General features: G+C 40.5%; 1 protein-coding gene across 4 annotated transcripts in view; it reads left to right on the top strand.

Annotated features, from left to right (window-relative positions):
- col27a1b (collagen, type XXVII, alpha 1b) overlaps positions 1-13635 on the top strand; it is a 591175-nt gene that overhangs the window by 437400 nt on the left and 140140 nt on the right. For all 4 annotated transcript variants that reach the window (XM_073052881.1, XM_073052882.1, XM_073052884.1 and 1 more), the window contains exons 33-36: positions 1191-1244; positions 3293-3346; positions 8911-8964; positions 12891-12944. In XM_073052881.1, coding sequence (XP_072908982.1) covers positions 1191-1244; positions 3293-3346; positions 8911-8964; positions 12891-12944 — 216 coding nt within the window. The remainder of the gene's footprint in view (positions 1-1190; positions 1245-3292; positions 3347-8910; positions 8965-12890; positions 12945-13635) is intronic.

Here is a 13635-nt window from a genome sequence, read left to right as displayed (position 1 = left end):
TTAATGTTATTTCCAGTACATAAATGTGAAGGAGAACAAAATAATTGTTACTTCTGATTTGATGCAGCACAAAAAAACACAGTAAGGTAAATAACCCAATAATAATAAAATAGCACAATAAATATAAATACATATACATTGATTGTAAGTCCATAAAGTGACACTAGGCACAGGATTGTCTGTGCATAAGATGATCCTGACAGGAAATGATAAAGTAGTGGTGGTGGGGGATGTGGTGTGGTAGCTTGGTGAGTGGAGGCATGGATTTTCCTTACTGCTTGCAAAAAATAACTGTTTGTGAGTCTGGTGGTCCTGTTAGGAAGCTACGTAGCTTCCTCCCTGATGGGAGTGGGACAGAGAGTCATGAACAGGGTAGATGGGATCCTTCATGATGTTGTTGGCCTCTTCCCGGCACCTTTCTGTATATATGGCCGTGATGGCAAGGAGACTAGTGCCAGTGAAGCACTGGACGGGTTTGCCTATCCGTTCTAGAGCAGTTTCCATACCATGCGGTGATGTAGCATGTTAGGATGCTATCTTCTGTGCACCTGTGGGTCATGAGCATCGATGAGCACAGTCCAGCTTTCTCCAACCTTCTCAGAAAGTAGGTGCGTTGGTGAGATTTCTTGATTATGAAGGATGTGTTCTGGGATCGTGAGAGGTTTGCGAGCTGTGCACACCCAGGAGAAACTGGACGGAGATTAGTTTTCTTAAGTTTGGTGAATGTTTTAAATTCATGTCAACTGCGGAAAGTGGGAGAGAACTGAAAGCTTTCATCTCAAATAACCGCCTCATTACAGTATTCCATTACCACACAGCTCATCCACAGTCAGTGCGATGTGCTTGAGTTGTGAATAAAATTGGCAGGTTTGAAAACTATTTTTGTGCTTGCTTTATTACACGATCTATTACTCAATGTCAGAGTGCAAAAGGAAGCAGTTAAATTACTTCAGTGATGGTGTCATCCAGTGTAGCATGTTCTTTCTCAACTTGCATCAAGCTGTGTTATAATAAAAGACAAAAAAAAGCAGTCTTTAAAACTAAAATCCACGAGATGTATTCTTTTTTTTAATTGGATACCTGAAATTATCCTCTAAATGCAGATCGATTCCATCAGAGTAACCGCTTCATTAACATATTGAATCTTAAAAATTGTGAACAATTTCCGAACTTTTTTGCTTATTTTTCAGGGGCCTCCTGGACCCGAGGGAGTTATTGGAATGCTGGGAGAGATGGGTCCAAAGGTAAAGTGAAAAGCATCCAAACATTTTTAAAAAGATGTATATTGTGCTGGGGAATGTCATAGTGTCGGGAAGTTGATTTTTCTTTCCATTTTTTATGTTCAGTTTCAGAAAACATATTACAGGTCAAAATATGCATAAATTATAGATGGATTTAGGGGAGATACCAGACGTAGGTTTTTTACACGGGAATGGTTGGTGCCTGGAACGCACTGCCAGAGGTGGCGGTAGAAGCTGATACAATAGGAATGTTTAAAAGATTCCTAAATAGACACATGGATGTAGGAAAATTGGAGGGTTCTGGGCTGTGTAGGAGGGAAGGGTTAGATTGATTGTGGAGTAGGTTTATATAAGTTGGCAGAATATTGTGGACTGAAGAGGCCATATTCTGCTGTACTATTCTACGTTCTTTAAATTGAATATAGCATTTATTAAATTAATTATTGAGTTTCCAGTCTATTGCCTGAATAGTGGGCAATAAAGGTAGCCCTGGATTGGCAGCAACGGTCAGTGCAAAATGGCATTCCCATATCTGATGTTACCTAATCTAAGACTAAGATGGTCAATTTAAGCATCGTATTGTAAATAGTCTGAGCTTCATATAAGCGCATGAAAAGTAGTTTACGATAGCCCAAATTAATTCAGCCATAGTTTTTGAACCAGTTAAAAAATTATCATATTACTCCATAAAGAATTTCAACCTAGGCCCTATAATGGAAGGACTGGTATGTGAAAAATCCTGGTACATCAGGGGAAATGTTAAGGAGTGTGTGTCAGAGTGCAGCGCTAGCTCTGCCCAATGTGATGACAGAGATGCTGGAACTAATTTTAGGTTCTGACCTCATTGGCTTTTTTTAAGTGAGGTCTTTTCTGTGGTATGGAACAAAAAAAATCTGCAGACGACTGCAAGCAGCGGGTAGCCTGTTGGCAGGCAGGTGCATTCTGTGAGTAGACAGAAATGAAAGTCAACTGCTAGGGACTGGAATATACTTGTGGAGCCAGGACCAGATCTCCTGCTATTGATGCCATGTGGTGAACTACATATACCTGTCTGGACAACACCCCCCCCCCCCCACTGACTGCTCCTGTGGTTCCTCCCACAGACCCCTGTATAAAGGCAATTGGAGGTGCTGCTCCTCCCTCAGCCTCCAGGATGCTGTGTGGTGGTCTGTTGCTACTGACACTGCTGACGGTGCTTTCTTCAATCTAATAAAAGCCTATCTCGACTCACGTCTCCGAGAGTTATTGATGGTGCATCATGCCACAAAGTTCATATGGAATAAAGCATCTTTGGAGAGAGTTCTCCAACAGCTCCTTCCAGAGTACAAGTTGACCTCTCAATCTGGAAAAACTGAAAATGAAATAAGGCCCTTGGGAAACATGAGAGAAAAAAAGAAATAACTTGCATTCTTATAATACCCTTTACTCCTCAGAGCTTTACAAAAGCAACTTGTAGCCAGTAAAGGTCTTTTGAAGTATCATTTCTGTAGGAAACAAAACAGTCATAAATTGCAACCACCAGCAGATTAGTGAAAATGACCATAAGTAGTTTTGGTAATGTAGAAATGTGAGAGCTTGCCTGTTCTATTTTAAAAGTGTATTGTGGGATTTAATGCATCCACTTAATTTGACAAATAGTTGTAATGTCTCAACTAAAGCAGGATATCACTGTGGGTGACTTACTGCCCCAAACGCCCTTCCTGGATCACGTGCAGATTTATGGGGATCAGTGATGAACTTGGATGCACAAAGCTTCCCTTACCTGCCCACTTGAAAACCCCTTTCCTCTCTTAAAGCTTTTACTTCCAATACTCATTGTCAACCCCTATTTCCCAGATTTCGTTGGAGGTTTTGCATGAAGATTTAGCATATATGAAGTTTTTTTTCTCAGACAAGCAGAGTAGAGAAGGAGTTACTTTGTTTTGATGTATTGCATTGACTAGTTTCAACCTGTATATTCAACTGATATATTTTAATATCAACTTCTCATTTAATAATTCTTCTGGACAGCACATTGAGTCTGATTACCATGACTTCCTATATTTTTTTAGGGGATTCCTGGTCCTATTGGTGAGCCTGGACTCCCAGGTGAAGTAGGAGAAAAGGTACGACATTCTAATCAATTCTAGCAGAAAGTTCCAAGGATAATGGAGGCTTTTGTTTTGAAGACTGGCTCTCTCATTAAAACCCATTCCAACTGGGCAGCTGGACAGAATAAGCCAGAATTACTACAGCAGGTTCCATTCTTCCTGAAAAACTTTAGTGGAAAGGGAAAGTGGACCAAATCTTTCTGAGAATAGCCCTCTGTGCTCTGTGCTTTCTTTGCAGTTAGTTAAATTTGCACCTGTTTTCCATCAGGTAATACTGTAGGAACCGGTTTTTGAAAAACGCCCATTTCTAAACTTTATAAACTAAAAATAGAGAAGTAATCGGTGTATAAATATTTACTATAAACAGAAATAGTTAAATCTGCCATCCTAAATGGATTTTTTTTTTGTGGAGTGTTCCATCTGAAAGAATTTGCCAGCTCCTAAGTTTCTGCTTCTGCAGCCTGCGTACTAGCTGCAGGCAAAGTTTATATTGCACCAGATGCAAAACGTGCAGCAGTGGAAATGTTTGAATAACAATTATCAAATTAATCCATTTAACTTTTACTTATGGTGGTTCATCAACAACACAAGTACTTGCATGTACACAAACATAACTTAAAATATTCTTACTTTACACTCATTGAACTCTCCAGCAGGTTAAATGTGAGGCTTTGAACTTGAAGAATCATTCCACCATTCAGAGAGGGTTTCACCAATCAATCAGATAAGGATTCTTCAATACATCAATTCCAGTTACGAGCTTCATATTCCAATTTGTACCATCAATCGGGGGCATTTATCAGGAGCACTATGTGCATAGGACCCTAAGTATTATTAAGGATCCCACCCATCCATCCAGCATCCTCTTTGACTTTCTACCATCAGGCAGGAGATTCCGATGCATAAAAACAAGAATGGGCAGGTTGTGAATCAGTTTCTTCCCTCAGGCCAGTAGGCTTCTGCACTCACTGCCGCATCGCATTCAAAGTGTCACTGGTTAATCTGCTCTGTACCTAACAATATTTTAATTGATGCACTTTATTTATGCAAAATTCGTCTGTAGATTTTATCCTTGGTTTCCTAAGTTACTGTGTGTTACATCTACTGCTGTATACAGTAGCATCAACAGTATACAGGTGTATAGTCAAATGACAATAAACTTCACTTGACTTGATATCCTTGTGATAAACCAACCTTGAAAATATCTATTAATTTGGCATCTACCTCTTGAAGAAGAAATTCAAAACATTATGATAAAATGCTTCTTAATTATGAATTTAATTGTAAGTAATCCTTCTGCATTTGCCCAGCACAGAAATCTTTTCTTTATATATAAAAATCTCACTTGAGTGGCTTCAGATGTATTACTCAAAGGACTGCTGGCCAAGTTTACCCAATCTGATCACATAATTTAACTTTTTTGTTTATAATTCAGTGAATCTGTGCAATGTCTTCAAATGTTTGGGGGCTGTGTTCAAAACTGAGCACAGCACTCTAGATGGAATCAGAATTATTTCTTCACTTTTGAACTTCAACCATCTGGAGATAAAGGTCAAAAAATATTAGACTTATTGTTTTCATTTTATACCTGTGCATGAAATACTAATGATTTTGGTCTGTAGATATTTGGATCATTTTGCTCACCCACAGCTTCTAAGTGAATGCAACTATGAAAAAGCAACTATGGGACCTTTCTTATCTTTTTCTGATCCAAAGTGAATCATTTTCTTTCTAACACATACAAAATGCTGGAGGAACTCAGCAGGCCAGGCAGCATCTATGGATAAAGGTACAGTCGATGCTTCGGGCCAAGACCCTTCAGCTGGTCTTGCCGAAGGGTTTTGGCCCGAAATGTCGACTGTACTTTTTTCCACTGATGCTCCCTGGTCTGCTGAGTTCCTCCAGCATTTTGTGTGTGTTGCTCATATTTCCAGCAACTGCAGATTTTCTTTCTTTCCACTATGAACTCATCTGTCATAGTTGCACACACTCACTCAGTTTGTTTGTCTTTTTGTAATGTTATCTACCTATGACTAACAATACAAGTGGTCTAAAATCTGACCTTTGGTCTTTGGCTGTAGTTTGTGGTGATGCAAAAGGTAAGACTCTCAGCACCTCCATAACTACTGTGATGATGTCAGCAACTTTGCAGCTCAGCAATTCCAAACTCTGAACTCTACTGTCCTGTTATTTGAGCCAATCAGCATTCGGCTTGCTGGCTGTTGTTTCCTGTGCTCCCTTTAAACTCACCGACACCCTTTTTCCCATACTCCCTTCAAAATTACCAGGGCCCTATGAATAGTGTTTTCAGTTCACTGGATCCCGGTTTCTTTGTTCCTTTTAAACTCATCAGGGGCCTATTTCCTTTGAAGTTATCAGTCTATGTTACCCATACTGTTGCATGTTATAATACTGTGCTACATACTGAAAAAAAAGAGTTTTAAATATAGGGAGACACTGGTAGGAATCACCATATAGTCTGGAAAATATGCCTGCTTGCCATTGCTTCTGCCAATAAGGTGTTGGATTGTTAGACCGAGAAGGTGCTGGATCGTTAGGTTGAAAAGGTGCTGAATTTTAGGCTGAGGACGTGTTGGATTATTAGGCCATGAAAGTGCTGGATTATTAAACCGTGAAGGTGCTGGATTGTTAGGCCAAGAAGGTGCTGGATTTTAGGTCATGAAGGTGCTGGATTGTTAGGCCATGAAGATGCTGAATTATTAGGCTATGAAAGTGCTGGATTATTGGGCCGTGAAGGTGCTGTTTTAAAACTGCTTGATTATTAGGCCATAAAATTGCTGGATTATTAGACCATGGTGTCAGATTGTTAGACCATTAAGGTGCTGGTTTGTTAGGCTATAAAACTGCTGGATTATAAAGCCGTGGAGGTGCTGGATTATTGGACCTTGAAGGTGCTGGATTTTAGGCTGTGAAGGTCCTAACTTTTAGGCCATGTAGGTGCTGGATTATTAGACTGTGACATTTGCTGGATTATAAGACTGTGAAGGTGCTGAATTTTAGGCTGTGAAGGTGCTGGATTATTAGGTGTGAAGGTGCTGGTTTATTAGGCCATGAGGGTCTGGATTATTAGATTTTACACTATGTAGTTAAATGCAGAAAGATAGAATTTACTGTAGAAGGGAAAATTCTTCTCAGGATATGCTGTTGCAGATTTAATTCAACACAGAATTAAATGATTTGATGGAAAATAAAATATTAAAAACTCTAGTGGCCTGCTATCCAATTTTTTTCGAAAAACCCAATGGCTCAGCATCCCTCTTACTGGTTCTGTTTCCTAGTAAACTTACTAGGCCCCTTGTTCCTGGATTCACTTTAAACTCATTGGGGCCCTGTTTTAGCTCACCAGGGCCACATTCCCATTGAGACCCATCCCGCTGCTCCTTGTAAATGCACAGGCATCCTGCTCCCTCTTTCCTTTTAAACTCGTCAAACCCTTTGTTCCTTGGTCCCTTTAAATGCACTGGATTTTTGTTGTCTGTGATCACTATAAACTTATCAGATTCACTGGATGATTTATTATCCTACAGTGTAATACTAAAGAAAAATAAATTAACATTAGGTTGCTGTAGGAATAGGAATAATATCCAATAGTTCAGGTTCAAGTTCAATCATCAGTCCACCATACAATATGAATACAGCCAAACAAAACAGCGTTCCTCTGGGGCCAAGGTGCAAAATACAGAAGCAACAATCACACACACAGAAGACAGCACATACAGCAAATGTAATTAGTTAGCAGAAAAATACACAGTAGTTACAAAAACTAATATTAGAAACTAATAATATAGCCCAAGTCCCTGAGTGTCACGACCTGTAGATTGATGGTGCTTGGATGTTGTCCAGTAGCCACGTTTCTGCAAGAACAAGCCCGCAGCAGTTCCTCATATCACATAGTGTAGCAGCAGATGAACGCAATCCTGCTTGTCTCCTTCCGAGTGAACACTGGAGGGCAGCACTGATGGGAGGGACCAGCATGGAATGCAACAGACCTAGCTCCCGCGTCTCCTTCCTCGGCAACCGCAGCACGTGGCCCTGAGGCATGAGGCATGGTCCAGGCCACAACTGAGGCCACACAGCTCCCCCACTGTCCCTCTCACCACTGAGCCAGTGAATTGGACTTGTACTATTCTACGTTACCAATATCCAACAGGGTCTTGTGATTGCTAAAAAGACACAAAACAACCCTTGGTTGGAAGCAGAGAGGCCGCTGCATCCGAGCATGCTCCGACTTACCAGAAGATGCGAACGTTTCATACTGTTCAAGTCCCACGGATGTTGTTTTATTGGAGTTTCATTGCTCAAGCCACTAATTCGTTGTGAATGAGATATACAGGTAGCTGTCTCTTACGCCTGGACTCTGCATTCACAGAGAAACACAAATAATAATTCTTAACAGTCTATTAAGATGGAGCAAAATCTACTAATGGCACAGCCACTGGAGCTGCTTCAGTGAGCTAGTTTCAATCCTGGTGTCCAGTGCTGCTTGAGTGAAATTTGCTTGTTCTTCCATTAACACATTGGCTTGCACCACATCTATCAGTTTCATCCCATGTCCCAAAGAAGTGCTGGTCAATCCATAATCAAATATGTGCTTCCGTCAATGTAAGTATTTTGCAAGAGGATTGAAGGGGAAGTAGGAGGCAGTGTTGGGGAGTTGATCAGTCCGGGAAAGAGAATCAACTACAGGGGAAAAACATGGGGTTTGCTCTGAGAGCTGCAATGAGCCAAACAGTCTCCTATATCATAAGAAAATATGAAAGATAAATAAAATGATATCAATTCAAACACTGCAGATAACATAAATGAGGTGCAGAATACTACAAACCATTGTACTCCAACTTCATACACTGCACTTTATCATTAATCGAGAGGACATCTCCACTCATATGTAATTCTCTCTCATTTGGACGATGAACTCCACTCATTCCCTATGAATGCCATCAGGTTTAAAGTTACATGTGATTGTTGTGCATTTGGTGCTGACTACAAAATCTGCAGCAGTGGCTAAATAGCTCCATTACCTTGTGGGCAGCCTTGGGAGAGACGAAGGCTACAGGAGAAAACCTAGACAGCCAATCCAGAGTGGAACCCCTAGGGCAGCTGGATGTCATTGGACATCCTTCCAGCAGCTCCTGCAAACAAGCTGGTGCCAAACATATTGCTTCATAAACTTTCCCCTGGACCACACTGGTGAGGCCGCGAAGGGGATCTTGACAACTGGGCATCTCAGGATCTCCATAGCTTCTGCCCAGGCTTGTGATGATCATCATCACCCATTGTCCTTCGAGACAGGCGGATGCCAACCACCACCACAAAATCTGGAACAATGTTTATTTTCATAAACTCTCAATATTGACTGGTCAATTACTGATTAAAAACATGTCATGACAAAAATATTGTCAAATATTGCCTTTGCATGATTTTTCTAAATTTTTGCAGATTGATAACGTTTGCAAAAAGCAATACTTTAATGATTGTGGTTTGTCCAGAACCGAACATTACTAAAGGGATTTGAGTTTGTGAATTAATGCTTATGTTTCAAATCCTCTGACCAACAGGGTGCAATTGGACCAGATGGAGTTGCAGGTGAACAAGGACTCATGGGTCAAAGGGTGAGTGATCAAAAATGTGGCATTTCATTCTAATTGAATTCAGAGTATAGAAAAGATACTCCAAAAACATTACTTCAGACAGCATAGGGAAGCCATCAGGAAAGAAAATCTCCACATTCCATTGAGGATTTCCCTGAATTCCTGTTTGTTCTTCAAACATCAGTGTAAAACTTGCCCTTTTTTCCATTGTCACAAACAGCCCTTTTAACAAGCAAAATAACAAAGGAGTGCAGGGAACTATCAACATCGACTTAACCTAGCTCACAAAGCCTAGGAGTTGTTTATTCCCAGCTGATTTTCTTTTGGGTTGTTATTTCCTTTATTTCAGATTCAGCATCATCATTATGTGCCTTGTCAGATGATATCATCATGTGCCATGTCGTATGATGTGAACATTCATGCTCTTTCCGTGATCATGATTGCTCTTGGCAAATCTTTCTACAGAAGTGGTTCGCCATTGCCACCTTCTGGGCAGTGTCTTTACAAGACAGATGACTCCAGCCATTATCAATACTCTTCAGAGATTGTCTGCCCTGCAACAATGGTTGCATAACCAGAACCTGTGATATGCATCAGCTGCTCATACAACCACCCACTACCTAGTCCCATGGCTCCAAGTGACCCTGATCAAGCAGCTAAGCAAGTGCTACCCCTTGCCCAAGGATGAAATGCAGGCTAGCAGATGGAAGGAGTGCCTCTCATCTCCTTTAGTAGAGACGTATCTCCACCCCACCACCCTTTTTTCGGTTTACCAAACATAAGTGGGTTATGCAGCCAACTAAAGATAGAAAATTTAATGCGCATTTATTTTTTCCCCAAAAATTTAAAAAGGTTAATTTGACCCAAATAGTACTTCACAATATGAATATGTTTGGTACCAGAGGGCTGGTATTATGAAAATGGAAGTTATCCTTGTGTTTTTCAACCTGATGATCAAACTATCAAGAACTTAAACCATAATAATTTTCCGAAGCAAAAGTGCATAGTTCAGGGAATTCAGTAGGAGAAAATCAAATAACTAGAGATGCTAAAAACTTGAAAAAGAAAACTGGAAGTATAAATAGGCATCCATTAGTCTTGAGAGACCATGGATTTGCACCTTGGAAAGTTTCCAAGGTGCAGGCCCTGGGCAGGGTTGTATGGGGAGACTGGCAGTTGCCCATGCTACAAGACTCCCCTCTCCACGCCACTGATGTTATCCACGGGAAGGGCAAGGGCTGATACAGCTTGGCACCGGTGTCGTTGCAGAGTAATGTGTGGTTAAGTGCCTTGCTCAAGTCACAACATACTGCCTTAGCTGAGGCTCGAACTAGCGACCTTCAGATCACTAGACCAACGCCTTAACCACTTGGCCATGCGCCAAAACTGGAAGTAAATATGGGGAATACTCAGCAGATCAGACCACATTTGCAGGAAGAGATGCATAGTTAACATTTCACGTCAAAGACACTTCTCCATAACCGGAAAGAAGCTTGTTAAGTTATGTGGAGGTGGGTAGAGGGTGCAAAGGAAGAAATATTGCTGAGAAGGTAAAATTTAAATGAGCACGGGGATAAGTTATGAATTAAGTTATCAGATCAGTGACTTCACGGGAACAGATTGAGAGTTAGAACACAAAGACCTCGATAAAAGAATGTAGAATTTGTCCCAGTTATTTACTATCTATCTGTCTATCTAATCTAGATATTTACTGCCCTATCAATGCATGCTGCCCAACAACCCACAGTTTAACCCTAGCCTAATCACAGAACTATTTACAATGACCAATTAACCTCCCCGACTGGTATGTCTTTGGACTGTGAGAGGAAACCGGAACACCCCCAGAGGAAACTCACGCGGTCGCAGGAAGAATGTACAAACTCCTATCAGGCAGCAGCGGGAATCAAACCCGGGTCGCTGGTACTGTAAAGCGTTGTGCTAACCAAAGCGTTGGTTGGAGGTTGAGCAAATAGAATTAGCGTAGATGGGCAAAAAGTTGGCGTGAACATGGTGACCCGCAGGGCCCAGTCTATGTTGAGGGACTCCATGAACTTCCTCTGCAAGTGTAAGACATGCCCAGCTTGACCTCATGCGCATGATTCCAACTCTGCATTTCACATCTCCTGTGTTCTTTTCTCTAGGTTCTCACTCTCTGACTGCTACCAGCCATTTACTGACCAGTTTACAGCCTACCCCCATGATCATCCTAGTTTTACCCTATCAGAGAAATGCCTCTCCCTCACCCTCTTTGCAGCTTTACAAACTAATTTTCTCTCCTTCCCTGTGCTGAGAGAGGAGCTCCATCTGAAATGTTAACTCTGCCACCCATCCCACAGATGTGGCCTGACCTGCTGAATATTTGCAACATTTTCTCTTTCTAGTTCAGAAAGACAATCTGACTGACTGATTGGATGCCATAAATTTTTGACAATAGTTATATCTCAATCTCCATAAGTACACCTCAGTATTCATTTTCTGGTGACCAAGTTAGTAGCATTAAGGAATATTTACCTTCATCTGTTGCTCTTCAATAATATAGTTATATCCTTTTGCAAGACCAACTCTGGTGCAGGATTGTACTTAAGGTTCTGTGATCGCCTCTTAATTCTATCACTGATTCAAATACTGTAAATGGTTATCAGAATCAGAATCGTGTTTAATATCAACGGCGTATCTTGTGAAATTTGTTAACTTAGTGGCAGCAGTCCAAATATGATAAATATAGAAAAAAAATTACAGTAAGTATATACTATATATATATATAATAGTTAAATTTAAAAATAGCAGTGCAAAAACAGAAATAATAAAAAAAGTGAGATAGTGTTCATGGGTTCAATGCCCACTTAGAAATCAGATGAGAGAGGGGAAGAAGCTGTTCCTGAAGCTTCTTTACCTCCTTTCCGACAGTAACAAAGATAAAAGAGGGCATGTCCTGGGTGATGGGGTCCTTAATAAAGCCTGTTGCCTTTGTGAGGCCCTGCTCCTTGAAAATGTCTCGGATACTACGAAGACTAGTACCCAAGGTGAAGCTGAATAATTTTACAACTCTCTGTAGTTTCTTTTGATCCTATCCAGTAGCGCCCTCCCACACCCCATACCAGACAGTGATAATGCAGCATCTCAGAATGCTCTCCACAGTACAACTGTAGAAATTTTCAAGTGTTTTAGATGACAAACCAAATCTCCTCAAACTCCTAATGAAATATAACCACTGTCTTGCCTTCTTTATAGGTGCATCAATATGTTGGGTCAAAGTTAGATCCTCAGAGATATTGACACCCAGAAACTTAAAATTGCTCACTCTCTCCACTTCTTATCTTTCTGTGAGGATTGGTCTGTGTTCCCTCATCTTACCCTTCCTCAAGTCCACAATCAGCTCTTTGCTCTTACTGACACTGAGTGCAAGATGGTTGCTGTGACACCACTCAACTAGGTGGTATATCTTGCTCCTGTTTGCCCTCTCATCTCCATCTGAGATTCTGCCAGCAATGGTCGTATCATCAGCAAACTTGCAGACCATTCCTTGGCTCTAGGGATTACTGATATAAAACTCAGTTTTCCAAATAATGATAGGTATATTTAAATGCACAAAATACATACCATCAAGATATCAGAAAATGGGTTTGTTTTATTCAACATCCTTGTAATTCAAGAGTTCCCCTATTAGAGCCCGCAAAGTCCTTGGCTTTTGTTGGCACATAATTTAAAATATCTTTGGAAGTGTCAGACTTTGCCATTCTCTGTTCAGATCGCAACAACTACTCCTCCTCATTGTCAGTCTGGAAGCTCTGTCTGATCTTGGGTGAGATAACATTTAGAAAATGCAACATTTGTGAAGTAATTTTTACAAATGTTTACAAAGCATGCTTTGTAAAATACCTTCTTACTATATAATGACCAAATGAAACTGACATCTTTAATAATCATTCCTTTTTTTATTTACAAAGGGCGAGCCTGGTCTGGTTGGTGATGATGGACCCCCGGGAATTGATGGGATCAAGGTAAGTGTTTCAAGAATGGAGGTGTAATACCAATAAGTCTGAAATATGAATAGACTTCTATAACAATAATACAAGCATAATTTTGGCTTCAGCATCCAGTATATCTGAACTTATATAAATAGTAGATTTTAAATCATCATTTTGAATATATCTGCACATATTTAAAATGTAGATCTTGAAGATTTTAGTTTCTCCAAGTCAACCTCTTTCAACCTCTTCAAAGCAGAAGGAACAGATCTGTAGTGGATTGTTATTTTTTTCTTTGTGCCTTTTTGCTTCAAGTGATACTTACTATATTACATATAGTTGTTTGTTTAAGATTTAAAATTAGACTCACACTGAGATCCTGCCTAAACTGCAATCTGACCTCTTCAACAATGGGCCAGATTGTTCAATCCAATCCAATCTCCTTTTACAACTTTCTCTTGAAACATATCAAATCTTGCCTGAGTAGCAACTTGGGTGCACTCCAATTTGCCTACCAGCACAACTAGTGTGCAGCAGATGCCATTTCATTGGTTCTTTGTTCAACTCTGGAACATCTGGACAGCAAAGATGCACACATCAGGATGCTCTTTATCAAGCTCGGCATTTAATACCATCATCTCTTCAAACCTAATCAATAAGCTTCAAGACCTCTTTGTGCAACTGGATCCTCAATTTCCTCACTTGCAGACCCCAGTCAGTTTGG

Source organism: Hemitrygon akajei, chromosome 7, assembly GCF_048418815.1.
Source record: "Hemitrygon akajei chromosome 7, sHemAka1.3, whole genome shotgun sequence".
Lineage (NCBI taxonomy): Eukaryota > Metazoa > Chordata > Chondrichthyes > Myliobatiformes > Dasyatidae > Hemitrygon > Hemitrygon akajei.
Note: the sequence above shows the minus strand (reverse complement) of the source record. Positions and strands in the feature narration are given on the sequence as shown.